An 18,630-nucleotide genomic window follows, 5' to 3' on the forward strand; every position below is an offset into this window, starting at 1 on the left:
ATTGGAGCATTTTATTTAGACACGTTACAATATTATTTATTTATTAATAATCTTTATGTTACTATATTATTATTGTCCTCATCGAGAATTATTTGACCTTGAATTTGAAAATTCGTGTCCACTTTGCAAATTAACCAACCTCATCTTGTTGTATTTATTTGATCATAGACTTGTTATTTTAAGGTTTACTTCAAGTCCAGATATGCTAGGACTTGTACCATTTTTTAATAATATTATATAGTTTTTGATATTGATGTATATATTTATTTCAATAGGTTTTGGTTCCAATTACTTTCCTGGAAATTACGAAATATTGAAACTAATCCTGTACGGACTTGGCTCTTTTATTCAAATTAATTGGAATAGGTATGACCAGGGACGGATCCAGGATTTTTAATTAGTGGGGGCCAAATCATGTATGTAAAATTATAAAAATACCCCTAATGTTTACATGTAGGAGCAATTTTTCCACTAATGTTTAAAATAATATAATTTTACCCTTAACATTGGTAGCTAAAAGAAATTTTATCCCTAACGTTGACAAATTTAGTCAATTTGAGAAATTATTCATCAAATTGTCTTATTGGTCATGAATCTTGTCATTTACACGTTATATGTGCGTCATTTTATTACTCATTAGTAAAAGATCACAAATATATGATTAAACTTGAAAAGTTTTTGATAAAGAAAATTTAAAAATATACTGTATTTTATATGATTTGGACAAAAAAAATCAAATATTTCACCGAATTTCAAAATATTAATCTCCAATTCTATTTTTTTTTATTAAAGATTGGTTAGCGAGGAAGGGTAAGCGGCGAACATTCCAGCTATGCTGGCACCCCCACCACAGACCCAAAAAAGCCCCAAATAATCTCCAATTCTATTATTAAATAAAAAAATATGAATTTTTTTTAGAATTAATTTATGTGCAATTGATGCAGAATACGGAACAAAATACTTTTATAATATTGTCTGGAATTGACCTAATTTGCTGACAGTAGAGATACAATTGCTATTGGATGTTTTAAAAATATAATTAAGTAACAAACTTATTGTATATAATCACTATTGAAGAATAAAAAGCCTTGTAAAACTAGTTCAAATACTTAATTCAAATCAATATTTCCTTGTTTCTAATTACTACGAAAGCCTTGAAAGTGTCAATATATATAAAAATAATAGAAAGAAACAATAAACTTTTCAATGGAAATGGAAGGTTTTATCCGGTTCACTTAGCAATTAGCAAATTAGTGGTAGAAATTTCAAACTTAGGATTTTGACAGAGGATTTGAGGGTTTGTTGAAGATGACCACCGACATCTAATAGCTGATGATTTAAAGTTAGTTATTATTTTTCTATTTTTTTTTGGGTTACTTAAACAAAACGATGTCGTGCCTCTTAAGTGGAACGACATCGTTCTCAAACAGAAATTAAAAATAAAACCTAAATTACCTTTCTTCAACCTTTGGAAGCAAACCAGACACCCAACAGAAGCATTCCAACGCCGGCAATGTGGGGCAAACTCCAAAATTCCAGACCATACTATTTGGGGTTTAAAAAAATTCTAGAACTCAGTGGGGGCAAGTGCCCCCATTGCCCCCACTGTAGATTCGTCCCTGGGTATGACCGGTCCCGATAATTTACGGATCCTAAGCGGAATAATAAATAAAGACCCCTTTAATAAAAATATTTTACATAAATAAATTAAAATATATTTCAATACATGATAAATAAAAAATATTTTATTAGTAATTATACGGTATGCATTATTACAATCACTAAATACAATTATTTATCCAAAAAAAAAATGTTTCACAATTTCCTTATATTATGGATAAACCCCTATTTAACTCACGTGGTATCAAATTTTTTATCATTTGGCTAATGTGGTATTATTTGGTAACATTTGCTCATTGGAGTATTTCCATAAAGAGAATTTAACTCATTTTGGATAAACAAAACTAACCAATTTGTTAAATTTTTTATCAATATTTTTTATTTTATACTCTAATTTAAAAAATTTAGACCCAAATAAGCCTTAAAATATATTAAAATAATTTTATTTATTTGACATAATTATAAATAAGTTCTTAAAAGTGATTTGTATACATAATAATTTTCACATTTGTATAATTTTTTTAGACAAATATTAATTTTGTCTCCATTTTAAGCTATATGAATCGAACACAAGAACATTTAGATAGGAATAGGAATTGTTAGGTTTACCACTAGGACAAATATTAATTTTGATACAAATTGTTTTTTTCTCATTATATATACTGAATTACCTAATAAAAAATTGGATCAAATACATGAATATCATAATTAAGTACAAAATTACAACTAAATCATATCATCAAATTTAATTCTTAATATGTCATTATCCTTTATATATTATGAAATCTAGACTCCAATTCATAAATCATAAACCCTAGAAAATATATACTAGACTTCTAATTTATAAATTACAATCCTTAAAATATATTAAAAGTACTGATTTTACTAATTTGATATAATCCAAAATTATGACTTGACATAATTGTAAATAATTTTTAAAAAATGAATTTCTGTGTAATTTTTCCTAAAAAATTTTGGGTTCCTTATAGCCTTCGGCCCTAGGCCAGTAGACCAGGCCTAGAACCGGCCCTGGGAATAGGCCTTTATGAAAATTGAATGTATGTGTAAGTTTTGCTGATCATAATGTTTCCATTTTCGGATTTTCTCACGTATGGAAAATGAATACTTCTGAAATTGACATATTTAATGGAGCTGCAATTATTAATATCAACAACCTAATAACCAAATCAGAATCAGTTCAATTATCCAATTGCTCATGCAGATTGCTTTCCAAGGTTTCACTAATATTTTGTTAAGTTTTCATTAAGGGTTCACTCAGCCCATCTCCAACATTTTGGATGCCCTAGACAATTTTATTCTTTTTTACATCTAAAAGTTCAATTGTACAGATTTAGTCTTAACGTATAAAATTGTGCAAAATTAGATCCAACAATTATCGTGTTCAAATCGTGTTCGTATTAAAAAGAGTAAATCCAAACTCATCCCAAAAACTTTCGTGTCTTGTGTTAACCTGTTCGGATTAGTGTCGATTTCGTGTCATGTTTTCGGATTACATATAATTTATTTATTCATATATATTAAAGATAAATTTTAAAACTATAAGAGGATATAGCACTATTTTTTAAATACTTTTTTTTTATCATTTTTAGATTAATATATTAACACTAACCATCGAAAAACCCGTTAATTTCATGCTAGGGGTCATGTAATGTGTTTATAACAATTTAGAAGATTCGAAACATATTTCCAAATAGTAGTTATAATTTTATTATCTTTATTAAAATTGTGTGTCGTGTAATCGTGTCGTGTGTATTTTTGTCACCTCTATGCAAAATTAAACTTAACATTCAAGCAAGTTCAGTTTTAGCCCTACGTTGTTGAAATTTTAAAAAGACTAGTTTGACTGATATTTGATGTTTCCAAACATCAATTATGTTTAAGATATTTAGTGTATTACTAAAATAATTACAAAATTGATAACATATGATTAAAATTGATCTCAATTAGAAATATTTGAATTAAATTTGCATATTTTTATACGTTACGGTTAAATATGCACTTTTTAAAACGTTAGAGCTAAATTTGACATTTATCTCCTCTACTTTGACAATTGATTTGAGGTACGTTCTATGTTTATTTGTTTTTGACAAAGTAAGCTTTACTTTGTTTTTTCTACCATTAGATGAGCTTACTCGGTAAAGAATTAAAAAATATTGGACAAGAATTTAACAGTGCCCACTTAACTAAAGTATGGGCCGCGCCATTAGCTTATCGTCGGATCTATCTAACTGAGTAAGAGTCATTTCCGCATAAAATTTCCTTGCATTTACCGATTATATCTCCGACAGCGTCAACCACCATCTTGGAATCCGATTCGAAGACCACGTTATTGGACCTACTGTAAAATAAATAGGAAAAGAAAGCAAAAGTTTATCTTATAAAGTTGTGCAAAGTGTTAGTTGGAGATTTTTTAAATAATATCTTAAAAGATTAACAGGCCTCAAATAGTTATGGAAATATGAGGCCTCACAAGGCCGGGCCTAGGGAACTCCCCCTAGAGCCGGGCCTGAAATTTCACCAGATCGAGTTTCATGAAAATGAATTGTATCAATTTCATCCTATATGTTAGGATAAATTACACAATACTTGGGATTAACAAATTATTTATAAATATTTTAAATTTTTAAACAAATTTATTTAAATATCAAATCTGGTGGATTTTTTAAAACTATTTTTTTTTCTGCAACTGATTAACTGAAAATTTGACAAAAATAAAAATAAAGTTACGATATTCTTATATTTTAAGATTTAAAATCATATAATAATAAAATACATAAAAAGGATTTTCATTATTGTAAATAAAAATTAAAATCTAATTTTTGATGTAATTTCCTCTATATGTTAATTATATGTTTTGATATAATAGATTCTGCAGAGTAGTGTATCGATGTATGAGAGAATTTCTTCAGTTGTGTAAATGTGATCCATATTTAATTGTTAGAATTTTAATAAATTTTACTGTAATGGTAGTAGTGATACATTAAATATCTTTATCGTTGATATATAAAGCTAAAATTGATCTTCCTTAAAAATGTTATGGTAAATTTGAATCATCTCATATGTTAGGATCAAATCTGAATTTCACCGGAAAAATTTAAGGTCAATTTGACCATTACCCTTTTATTTATTTATTTTCATAATTATGCAGCAAAATTTAGCAAATATAGTTAAAAAAGATAGCGATATAATTTTCCAAAACTGACGATGTATCGGAGTTTGGTTCGTTGGTGTCCTATTGTCGTTCTCTTCTTTTTAACAACAATTATTCTGTTTGTTTTGCAAGGCGACAAACGAACAGAGTGGCTCACTCTTTAGCGAAGTCCTCTCGTTCTTATTCTTGTCCCATATTTTTTTAATATTGTTCCGTCTTTTTTGCAATCTGTACTTAACATTGATTGCCCGGTAGAGGCTTATTAAATGCATTCTTTTCGGAAAGAAATAGCGATATAACAAAACATTAATTATGTCAAAAAAAAAAATTAAAGAAATATAAAAAAAACTATGAATTTGAAAGTACAACAAATGAATTGTAATTACTAAATTTCTTTAAACTTTTTGAGATCTGAATATATCGGTTTCTTTAAAACAGATTTAAGCACAATTAACATCTACTGTAGAATAGAATAGAAACATAAGCAAACTGTGGGTAAAAGTTATCATCTGAACAGACCAAAGGATACAAACAATCGAAAGGTTGAATAACTTTGTTTTTAATTGAATTAAGGAGGCGTTTGATATTCTATGAGAATATGGATGTAGATAAATGTTGGGATAGGGATAGGGATAAATGATTGTGATAAGGATAAAAATAAGATTGAAGGATTTATCATCTCATGTTTGGTATATAGAACATAGATAGAGATAAAATGATTCATTTTATTATATTACCCCTATCCAAATTTAGATAGATTCATATATTATTGTAATATGATGTAGAATGAAATTAATTAAATTTAATTTATAATTCTAACTTGAAAAATACTTGGAACACTGTATTAAATTTTCAAAACATATTAAATAGAATAACAAATATATTTAAGATGATATATTAAATTTAATTAATTTTATTTCATAGTGATACTACAATAATATATGGACAAATTTAAGTTTTCAAAATTCAAAGACTAAAAATTAACATGAGAAATATTTGGAACACTCTACTAAGTTTTGAAAATACAATATATAGAATAAATAATAAAAATAGAGGGTCTCTTGGTTGAGAGCTTACCTATGACTCTAGAGGTCATGGGTTCGAATCACATTGGGGTGGGGTAGGTTAAGGGTTTTTCTTTGTCTTTACTGTAATTTTCCTTTGTATTTTTTTGTAGGAACAAGAAAGAAAAACAAAAAACCAAGAAAAAACCTAACCCGGGATTAGCCTAGGGAAGCTAACCCCCACCACATCTTCCAAAAGGAGCGAAGAAAGGTAATCAGAAGGAGAAGAGAAGGTTGTGACACCCCACATCTCCTCATGCCCAGCAGCCGCCAGACGATCCGCCACCCGGTTCTGCTCTCTAAAAATATGGCTGAAGTTGATGGAAACAAAGGAAGAACAAATCCTCCTAATACCTTTTACCAAATTTTGGCTATTTAAGCAAATAGCCTTATTATCGGAGATCATTTTGATAGCCTTCAGATTGTCAGATTCCACAAGCAGCTTATCCACACCCAGACTCTTAGCCAGTCTAAGACTAGAAAAAATTCCCCAAAGCTCAGTTGAAAAGGACGAACCCAAGCCAAGATTCTGAGCAAACCCAGATAACCACGCACCCCTATCATCTCTCAAAACTCCTCCTGCAGCAATTTTACCGTCTTTAAGGCAAGAATCATCTGTATTAAGCTTCACCACTCCTTCCCTAGGCCTACACTAGCCAAAGAGGTGAATATCCTTTCTCTGGGTATACCTAGCTAGAGAATCCTCTTTGAAGCTATCAGTAATAGAATAAAAATTTTTAGCGAAGAATTCAACCAAATTAGGAATAGTAACAGTTTCTGCTCCAAAAATCTCCTTATTCCTCCAATTCCAAATCTGGTGGCAGACAATTGCAAAGAAGATCTCACCATGCTCCAGGTTAGCCAACAACTTCCCACTAACACCATCAGCAAACCAGCCAAGTTCAGAGTGGGTCAAGAAAGCAGAAAGCAGGTGGTTAGGGAGAACTTTCCTCCACACCTCTTTACTTCTAGTACAATCTCTAAGAGCATGGAAAATGGTTTCATCATGCCCTCTGCATTTACTACAAGCACCAGACTCCACCAAATGACGCATTTTCCTATCTGAATTAGTAAGCAATCTATCCTTAACACCAAGCCACAAGAAGCTTCTAATTCAGTAAGGAACTTTCAGGGCCCAAATAATCTTCCAAATTTCAGAGTGTGGACCCTCCCCATTGTGACTCAAGGCCTCAAAGGCAGACTTACAGGTATAAGCTACATTGTTTGTCAAAGCTCAACAATGACTATCCCTATCTTCCTCCTTGTTACTTATCTTAACCCCTCTAATTCTCAGGAGTATATCCAAACTGAAAAAAGAATCAAACTTTGACCAAATCAAATCTCCTTCAGAATCCACCACATCAGCAATCCTCCAATGACGAGTATTAACAGGGGGCGGGGAGTTACAAACCTCTAATAAAGATTTGTCACCAATCCAGATGTCATTCCAGAAGCTGATCGACTTTCCATTGCCCACAGCCCAACCAATCCCAGAACAAAACTCTGAAAACACAGAACTAAGGCCTTTCCAGAGAAAAAAACAATTGATAACTCTCTCTTTAGGACCTCCAAAAATCCTATCTTTTCTATACTTCCCACATAATAATCTAACCAAAAGAGAAGAAGGAAGTTGCCACATCCTCCAAAGAAGTTTCATTAATAACATTTTGTTATTATCCTTAGCTTGTCTTATCCCCAGGCCTCCCATATTTTTAGGTTGACAAACCTCCCTTCAAGGAACAAGGTGGATCTTTTTACTCTCTTCTAAGTTCTCCCAAAGAAACCGCTGATTAATTTTATCAAGATCATTGAGAACCGGCTCAGGCAGTCTACAAGCTTGCATAATATGGTTAGGAACTGCACAATTGACAGACTGAATCAGAGTTAGACGGCCCGCAAGAGACAAAGTTTTAGCTTTCCAAATGTCACATTTACTAGAAGTTTTATCGAGAGTCTCTTTAAAGGAGGCTTTGGAGACTCTATCACTATGGAGGGGAACCCCTAGATACTTACCCAAAGAGTTGGTCAAAGGAATACCAGAAATATCGCTCATCCTTTTACAGACTCTCTTACTCATGTTTTTAGAGCACAACATCCGGGATTTTTGGATATTGAGCTTTTGACCAGAAGCAGCACAGAAATAGTTAAGGATATCCATAACCACACCAATTTGCTCCTCATTTCCTTCCACAAAGATCATAACATCATCAGCAAAGAACAAGTGAGAAATCGAGGGACAAAATTTATTGATGGACACCGGATGAAAAGACCCATTATCAACTGCCTCTTGGATCAGGTGAGTCAACCTTTCCATAGCGATTACAAATAAGAAAGGGCTCATAGGATCCCCTTGACGGATGCCCCGGGAAGGAGTGAACTCCTCCGACATATCTCCATTAATCAAAACCTGAAAAGCAGGAGAAGAAATACAGACCTCTATTAAGCTCCTCCAACTATCCGGAATACCAGCTCTCTCCAGACTATCGAGCAGAAAACTCCAGTTAAGGCGGTCATAAGCTTTTTCCAAATCCAGCTTAAGAGCCACAATACCCCTCTTACCTTTTTTTATTTTCCTTTGTTTAATATAAGTGCATTATGCACAACTTTAAAAAAAAAAAAAAAAAAGAGAGGAAAAAATTAGGGTTCGTTTGTTTCGGCTGCTCTTGTTTGCTGTTGGTGATAGGAAGAAGATATTATTTATTTTTTCTGCAAAAAGCAGTTGTTTCGTAATTTTAGCAAGCAATTTATATCTCTTATTTAGTATTGAAAGGCAAAAAGCAGTTCCGAAATATGAAAACAAACGGACACTCAGACTTTTCCATCTAAATAAGTTTTCCACATGTCTTTGTATCACCCTTCTAGGCATAACTTTAGTGAGATAAGAGATTTATCCATCATTTGTCTCACCCTTCTATCTTCCAAACAAATATCAGATAAGTTATCTCGGTTTTTTTTTATTTCTATTTCACCTCATATATCCCCTCTAACAAACGTCTCATAAAAGAAAAAATAAACCAGTAAACTTTCCTGATTTATGATTCGGTGTTTCTCAAAACAGCATCATTGGTTTTATTAACAAAACCAAATTTCCATGTACTTAGTAAAAAAAATTGCCAAATTTGAGATCAAAATGGTTCCATGCAATAGTTTTTTTCGTTTGTTTTTTTAATTAAAATAAAAATAAATCAATTTTATTTATTAATTTATCCAACATATTGAATGAATCAAACACCAAAATAATTGTTGAGAGTAGGTACAACTTGAAGTATGTCGGCATTATCTTCAAAACGACGCTTCAGGTAGTCGGTGTAATCAAAAGGCTGACAAATCAGAGGATGTTGTTCATCTACTAGCTCTTCCACTGCTCTTATGATGTAACCTTCTCTTGGGACTGAAAATAATGATGTTGAATACCTTCTTTCTTTTCCACTCATCATAACCCTATGGTATGGACTGTACAATCTGCCATTTGTCCATGCCTACAAAACACTTGTATATATCACCCGGCGAATTCCTACAGTCTGTTTTGAATTTTATAATTAAATACAAACTCAATCAGCTAATTAATTTACAGAACAAAACCGAGGGTGCCACGACATTCCCAGATCATGTCTTAAAATCAGTAATTTCGAAACTAAACCGAAATTAATTAATTAATTGACTTACATTGAGAGATTCCCCAATTATGACTACGAAAGAATCTGGAGAAAATTTGATAGGGATCCACTCTCCATTTTTGGATTGAATCTCCAAGCCATCAACCTGATTTTGGGAAAAAATGCTTAAAATGTTCTTATCAGTGTGAGGCCTTAGTCCAGTCCTTTTCTCTCCAGTTTCTGGTGCTTCATATTTGGCAACTCTTAGGAAATAATATGTTGAGTTTATATGCTCCTCTAAATATTTCTCCAGTCCCAAACTCTCTACAATCATTCTCCTTATTATTTCATCTATTTCCATCATTCGCTCAGAAAAAGAATGCAAAGTTTTACTGTCAAACAGTTACATCATTTAACACTTTCAGCATTTATAATATTCAACGGTAGTATGTAATTAATTAACAAAATAGAAAAGTAATTAAATTTGGAAAAACAATTAAAAAGTGAAACCTGAGATGGTGATTTCCTTGAGGCCAGAAGAGAGTAGTGAAGTTCTGGAAGTTTTGAAGAGTTTGAGGATCAGACATGCCTAGGCTTTCATATAGTGAAGAAGATGATCCAATATAGCCATGAAAAGGTTTTTCAGAAACGTTAAGCTGTTTTGTTTCTAAAGGTAATTTAAAAAGTTGTTCTAACCCTTCATTCATTTCCCTTTTAAGCTCTTCAGGAATTTCTTTGAACAAAACCTGGAAGCTTCCATAAGTCTCAGCTGCTTTTCGAACTTGCGATTTCACCGAATTCCATGTCGAAGAGCCTGGCCTTAGGTCTTGGCTACAGAAGTCTATTGTTGGAAGGCTAATGCAATCTTCATAACTCATTTTTGTTTCTCAATTTGTTCTGAATATTGTGTCAGAAAAATAAATATATTATTTCCAGATCATATTATATATTGTTGGGTTTATTTGTTTGTCATAGTGACAATGAAACTAATATTATTTTAGAAGAAATCTAATTATTAGAGAAGGCATATATTTGTCATACATACCATATAAAATAATTGGTTTGATTTTGACATAATAATTCTATATAAAATATCAATGATTGAGATTTAATTATTTAATAATATAAGTAAAAAAAAATTAAAATTGAATCTTAACTAATTATTTCATTATATTTGAAATAGGTTTGATTATAAAGTGATATTGAATTATTTCAAGATGCAAGTAAAATGCCCCGAGATAGAGAACAAGATAGCCAAGAAGTCTTTTTGCAGCCCGCATATGGACTAAAGTGGGTCAAGAGTTGAACTGTCTGTAATAGTGAGATATATACAACAAGTTTCCCTATGAAGCGTTGATATACAATTGGGTTTGGGAGAGTGTCACCCTTGTTAGGTGTAAGTTTGAGCAGGCTTGTCAATGGGTCCCACCTTATTAGTGTCGGAAAATCTCCAATACCCATTTCTATAGGGTCGGAGATAGTAAAGAAAATGATCCACATTCTCGAAGATGGATCGGGAACGGTAATAACTATCCCTGCTTCATAGGAATCTATTAACATAAAGATTCATGTGTGTTGCCCATTAATATATAATATTAATATTATATACCATGTATTTTCTAGTATTTAATAATTAATTTCAAATTTAACATCATATTAAACCTTCAAATTTAAATATCAATATATTTTATACAAATAAAAACTATAAACTTAAAAAAAAACATAACTTTAAATATAAGTAATTTTTTCCTTAAATTTTATATGAAATGATAGAAAAAGTTTGAATATTTATAAAAAAATATAATTATTCATTTTTATTATGAGTTTCTATTATAATTGTTGGCTGTTATCTTCTTTTAGGTATAAATATTTAAGAGCATCAAACTGTAGAAAAAAGAGGTGCTCCTTATAATTTTTATGACCTGATAAAGAATTACATGTGATGCTAGATATTTAATAAGACTGATGTTGTTATTTCATACTGAAATAGATTCTTTTGAGGAAATTATGTCATTTATCATGATTAATTCATGTTTGCAATAACTGCATCTTGTTATGTTGAAAAAAAAATCTGTTTGCTGATCCATTTCCATTTGTCTCAAATTTATGGATAAATTGATACATAGTATAAGACTACTTTAAAGGGCTTGTATGGATTGTTTTTAAAATCTATTTGTGTCTGATTTTAGTTGGAACTTTATACAATTGGAGAGTGATGGTTGAAAGGAAGTTACATTCGTATTTAATTGAGTTTGTATATGGTGATTTTATGTCAACATTGTGATACAACAACAACAAAGCCTTAGTCCCGAAATGATTCGGGGTCGGCTAACATGAACCATCATATAAAACCGTGAAATCAAGTCGTGTCAGCGATATAAATTTTCTCCCTCCACTCTATCCTATCCACTACCATATTTTCCTCAATCCCCAATAAACTCATATCACTCTCGATCACCCTCCTCCAAGTTTTCTTAGGTCTTCCCCTACCCCCTCACCACTACATCCCTCTGCCACTCTTCAGTCCTCCTAACCGGCGCATCAAGCGCTCTTCGTCTTACATGGCCAAACCACCATAGTCGGTTTTCCTCATTTTATTCTCAATAGATGTAACCCCTACTTTTGTCCTAATTATTTCATTACTCACCCGATCCTTTCTCGTATGACCACATATCCATTTCAACATACGCATCTTCGCCACCGACATCTTATGAATGTGACAGTGTTTCACTGTCCAACACTCCGTACCATATAACAATGCTGGTCTGATTGCCGTGCGGTAGAATTTTCCCTTCAATCTATTAAGCATGTCGGGGTCACAAAGGAAACCCGTAGCACTCTTCCACTTCGCCCACCCAGATTTAATCCTATGAGCAACATCTCCATCTACTTCTCCATTCGTTTGGATAATAGATCCTAAATACCGAAAGCAATCCGATGCCTAAACAACTCTCCCATCTAGGGTGATTGTCTCTGCTTCCTTACTCCTATCGCCACTAAACTTATACTCCAAATATCCTGTCTTACTTCGGCTCAACTTAAAGCCTCTAGATTCTAAAGTTTGTCTCCATAGTTCCAACTTCCTCTCCACGCCTTCTTTTATCTCATCAACCAACACAATATCATCTGCAAACAATATGCACCATGGTATACCATCTTGAAGTGAACTCGTTAGTTCATCCATAACGATGGCAAAAAAAAAAGGCTTAGTGTAGAACCTTGATGCAAACCAATTGTAATAGGGAACTCTTCAGTCTTCCCAACACTGGTACGTACACTCGTGCATGCTCCCTCATACATGTCCTTTATGATGTCAATATATTTTCGTGAAATGTCTTTCCTTATTAAGGCCCACCAAAGTACTTCCATTGGTACCTTATCATATGCCTTCTCCAAGTCAATGAAAACCATATGCAAGTCTTTCTTCTTATTTCGATAGTGCTCCGTCAATTGTCTCATTAGATGGATGACTTCCATAGTTGATCTTCCCGGCAAAAAGCCAAACTGGTTTTCCGAGATCTTCACCATCCTCCTTAGCCTTTGTTCGATCACTCGCTCCCAAAGTTTCATAGTGTGACTCATTAACAGTTGGTGAGGGTCGCTTGGTGGCATTTACAGCTGGTTCCAAGCCTGGACAAAGGAGGAGGGTTGCAGTAGGTTTGTGGCGGCCAGCGTAAAACTTAGCCACATCTTATGATATGTCAACATTGTGATGATTCTTAATAATTCAGGTATCTGACAAACCTAAGTGATCATCAATTGAGAAGTCTGAAAATACAAATGGGGAACGTTGCAATTGTACCTTGTGGTCTAATAGCTTGGAGCTTGTTCAAGGATAGTTGTAGTTTCTCCAGAAATAACACACAAATACTTGTAGTTTCTCCGACAATAACATGCAAAAATTTGGCAGTGAGTAATTTCCTTTCAGAGTGGTAAAAGTCTTAATATAGCACCCACGAGTTTCTGTTCTCATATGGAGTCATATGATGCTTTACCAATATCTATCAAGATTTATGCAGTTTATTTTGATATAGATTATTTTGATATATTGTAATTGAAATAATTTATTTATATCATTATTGTTTTTTAGTAAATTTTTAATTTTACACTACATGTATAAGTTGCCCTCACTAGTTAAAAATTCTGGATTCGTCCCTGGTTCTTACAAGAGCTCTCTCTCTATATATATATATATATATATATATATATATATATATATATATATATATATATATATATATATATATATATATATAAACCATTAAACCCTTATTTGAGGATGAAAATATCTAAAGTTAATCAACCAAACTTCAAATTATAGAATAAATATGTAACGCCTCTTTTTCATAACTTAGCATTTTCGTAAAAGTACTTGGATAAATATTTGTATACCAAAGATAAAGAAAAACGTCAAACATTCAAATAATTGAAAGACCGAAATCTTTAAAACAGCCTGAAGTTTTAATTGGACAAGGACTATTACCTACAATCACTGATATAATTATTCTATTATTTGAAATATATTAGTATTAACTTCGTCTTGATATAATCTAAATATTAAAACTTATGCATCCGTCAGGTTTACATAAAAACATAGTTATGAATATTGTACAATCATATTAAACGTAATTGTACTAAAATAAGTAAAAGAAAATTTATGATCTATGCTCAACACAATTTAAATAAGTTATTAGACCTGGACTACAAAAAAAAAAATATTTCAAACCAAACTAAAGGTAAACCATATCAAGGTTGATAACATCCTTATAAATCCAAAACAATTATACATATACCAGAACAATCAATTACATTAGAATTTAACAAATAAAGTCCCCAAAATAAATAAAGTAGTCTAGTATAAAAAAAAATCATAAGCATGACGACTTCACATACTGACCAATCGGAACCCAGTGTCCCTAATCTTTTATTCCTGAAAAGTGGTGGTGGCAAGGGGTGAGCTGCCGACTCAATAAGATAGTTAATTAAATACACAGTTCAACCACATGTGCATACAATAGTTTCATGCATTTAATTTACGGGTCATCAAACAACATGTTTATCAATTTAAAATTTAATAGTCTTTTATTTTCTAGTTTCTTAACGGAACTCTTTTGCCACATAGCTATTTTGGGTTTCAATTGAATTTGTAACACTCTAGTCCAATACCATGTAGATATTGTCCACATTGGCCCAAATCCAACACCTTGGGCCTCACGGCTTTAAAACGCGTCTTCACATGTACTAGATTCACACCTTACTAATAAACCTCAATCATTCCCTCTCCATTTCCGATATGGGATTCAGTTTATTCATGTCCACATCGCCATCCCTTAGGGCCGCTCCTTGCTCAGGCCTTCTACCCTAGCACCACCCACTCCGGACCGGGTTGTTACAGGCCCACCAGCTTCCGCCTGGTACGTCCTCGAACCACACATCGTATGTGGAGAGTCGGCTCTGATACCAATTGTAACACCCTGGTCCAATACCATGTAGATATTGTCCGCTTTGGCCCAAATCTAACACCTTGGGCTTCACGGCTTTAAAACACATCTGGATGTACTGGATTCACACCTCACTAATAAGCCCCAATCACTCCCTCTCCATTTCCGATGTGGGATTCAGTTTACTCCTGCCCCCATCGTCATCCCTTAGGGTCGCTCCTTGCTCAGGCCTTCTACCCCGGCGCCACCCACTCAAGACCGGGTCGTTACAGAATATGTAGTGGATGAGGTCTGAACTAACATTCAGAGAGTATATTAATTTCAAGAACTTAACATTTGAACACAGCCTATGACTTAAATAAACCCTAATAAAAACCTTATCCAGATGACGACTTCATGAGGTTGAAGACGATTCAAAAGATGTAGGTGATAATGGAGAAGACAGAGTTGTGTTTAAGGTATGCAGAGGTAAGCTTGATAAAGAAGATTTGTGAAAGAACGAGTTTATTCAGAATGGCTTTTTATATCCCTTTGTTTTTTTTAAGTGTGCTAAACGAATATCACACTTTTTTGGTTTTCAGTTAACCATGACAGTGATATATATGTGGTGTCATTTGATGATTACGTACCTTTTCAATCAAAATCGTGTTTTATTAAGATGACAGCCGTGTGTCATCAAAATCGCATTTTATTGAGATGATAGACGTGTGTCATCAGATGACATAATTTTAATATAATGTCACGAAAAACAATCAGACGACACGAAAAAAAATGTCTGTCATATACCTTGTGTCATATGAAAAGGAAAATGGTGTACTGCTAGTTCATTTAATTTAAAAAAAATTGTAATGACCTTTTGACTTTTTTTGACCAAATTCGACCAGTTTGGTCAAAATAAGTCAACAATTTAGTCCGATTTTGGAATTTTTTTTTTCGAATATTCAATCCAATCTTGATGACAATGATGATTTCCAAGCAACGCAAGCTATTGAGAACACTTCTACCCAATCACATTCTACTGCCATGAGATACAGATCATCGTGTAATGCTTTAAGTGAAAATATTTATTATGTCGTGAATATGTTTTATCAATTCCACAATAAAAAAAGTGAGTTATTATTTCTACGGTCTACCTACAATCATAAAACGACAGATGTGATACTCACCGTGAATTTTCAATTATGATTGCTTATGCTTTTTTATTAGGAATCCTCAAATTGTTTTTCTTTTTTTATCTTCTATTTCTTTTAAGGGTTAATTACAAATAACTACCATGTGCTTTTTTACTATGGGACCATATTTTTTATTTTTCAAAATCATCATTTTTGGAGTTTTCTCTTTTTAAACATTATCTTTCTCTTTCATAAAAAAAACACCACCTAAATAACCTCAAACCTAAAAAGTTGAAGAATTAAAGTTGCTTAAAATATCATTTAGCTCTTGAAAATTTTCATTTCGAGGTCATTATCGACCAAATTCTGACAAAGTGAACTTAAATACAAAATTTGCAAACCACAAAATTACGTTTGTAACATTTTGCAAACCACATGGTTGCGTTTGTAAAAAATATACCACAGATACCGATCTGCAAATCAGCTAAACCACAGGGTAGTTATTTGTAATTAACCCTTCTTTTAATGCATAGGTTGAGGTTTTCTTTAAAATTTTATATTTAGATATGTACTTAAGTTTGGAAATCAATAAAATAATATAGTGTGCTTGATTCACTATGTATAAATTTGTGTAAATCATCTCTATTGACTGACTTATAAATCTTTGTTTTCTTGTGTTTGTAACTAATTGTTTACTATGTAACATATAATTAATTAAAAATTAAATTGCTTTTATTGGGTAAAAGTTGTTAGCAAACTTTCAATTCCAAGTCAAATAGGATGAATATACACCAGTTCACAGTAGTAGTTGAATTAATTAAGCTACGCAAAAGTAATTAAGAAAAATGAAGAAAAACATCTCACGAATAAATTAAATAATGTATCACTTCCACTAATTGATGGATTTGAGTTTGATTTGGTTCCATTAATTAGTTTATTCTTAAATATATGGCAATGTAGATTACATGAATTTGATGAGTTTTGGTTTGGTTGAGTTCTATATATAATATACAGAAAAACTAAATTTCAACCTAAAACTTGATAACACAACTATATAAACACTTCCTTATTCTTGATATTTTTCACAATTTCCAATAATATAATTAAATAAGGATATATTATGAGGATTTTGGGTATGGTCTTGGTATTCTGCCCATCTTTATTGTGAAGACTATGATTGCCTATTTTTAGTATTGCAATGGGACAAATAGTAAGACTAATATCAATTTATAAGAAAGACAATAGGACAAACATGGTAGATATGATGGATGCAGTTTAAATATTATTTTGAAACTGCTTTAGCACGTAGATGAGAATTTGATGTCTTTAATATTCTCAAGAGTGGCAGAATTCTCATATGGCGATTTTACTGAATAGGTGATATTTAATGTGCAATCGAGTAATCTACTAATGGTTAAGCACACCCTACTTGCAATATGAATATCAAGAATTAAAACTTTCTATTACTAGAACTAAGATTTTTCTTAGATAATGCGTGAAATTTTATGAAATGTACTATGAGAGAACTCTACTCTATAATTTGCATTTGTGACAATAATCGCTAGTGAGTCACATGTATTATGTTTCTATATGAAAATTGAGAATGTACTAGGAGAATCTCAAAGTAAAATTATCAGAGCTAAGCGTGCAGCTTGAAAGAGCGAGCTCCCTTTCCATTTGCCAAAACTGGCTAAAAAAACGATCAGCTAGATGAAGAAAACTAGCTCTAGAGGAGCCTAGGTAATTAAAAGGTAATTGGCCAATTTTTATACCAATCATATCTGCCAAAATAACACGACGTGAAGGCATGTAAGAATCGAAATAAATATGAGACATATCCCAATTAACAACATGTTGATGAGTACAAAATGTTTATATTATTCTCGACAAATTTGAGCATAAACGGAATAATAATGCAGCATATCGTTCTAATAATATGCACTTTTTGTATAGATTACTCATAATACAGTCACTCCCTGTTCGGTAGTAGAATCCACACGGTGAGCAAGCAAGAAAGGAGAGCTGAAGGAGAAGAACAATGGCGAGAACAAGAAACTCTAGTTGGGCGCATCATGTACCCAAAATTTTGTAATCAATAAGCCAAAAATTATTGAAAACCTTTCCTAAAGAAATTAAATGCTGAGGCAGAACAACCATTCCTCCCTGAAGAAATGATTCAGCATGGGCTATCTGCTGTGTGGCAGACTGTTCCTGACTATCAGAATAGTTTACCAGACCATATCTTCTATATTTTATTTCATCTTGAACAATCATTTTGCAGTACATTCTCGAGCTATTTAAGGTACCCTCATTTTGTGTTTTGATCATTCAGATTTTTAGATCTGAACCTTGTTTTGTTACTTTGTCTTTCGTTATTTGAATGCATTATTTTCTTCACTATTATTTGTCTTGCCTCATTCAACTATGAGTGAGTAAATTAATTAACAGGTATGCAGCTATGCAGGATTACTTCTCTCTAAATTCATTAAGTATACTTAGCTTGGCTGTTCAGTGAGTGATAGGGGTAAAAAACCCCTATCTTTGAGTACGGTTTTAGGACGGTTTTTAGTTTACTTCCTGCTAATAAGCGAGCAATTATCGCATTTATATGCATTTGTGTGTGTT

At 32.3% G+C, this 18,630-nt stretch overlaps 1 protein-coding gene across 1 annotated transcript; it reads right to left on the reverse strand.

Moving 5' to 3' along the window:
- Window positions 1-9,080: 9,080 nt before the first annotated feature.
- LOC136224665 (probable 2-oxoglutarate-dependent dioxygenase AOP1) lies at window positions 9,081-10,330 on the reverse strand. Its single transcript, XM_066013072.1, has 3 exons — window positions 9,963-10,330; window positions 9,523-9,844; window positions 9,081-9,335 (listed from the first exon to the last, which is right to left on the reverse strand). Exons 1-3 carry the CDS (start codon window positions 10,328-10,330, stop codon window positions 9,081-9,083), a joined length of 945 nt encoding a protein of 314 aa, XP_065869144.1.
- Between the last annotated feature and the right edge of the window lie 8,300 nt (window positions 10,331-18,630).

Source organism: Euphorbia lathyris, chromosome 3 (assembly GCF_963576675.1).
Source record: "Euphorbia lathyris chromosome 3, ddEupLath1.1, whole genome shotgun sequence".
Lineage (NCBI taxonomy): Eukaryota > Viridiplantae > Streptophyta > Magnoliopsida > Malpighiales > Euphorbiaceae > Euphorbia > Euphorbia lathyris.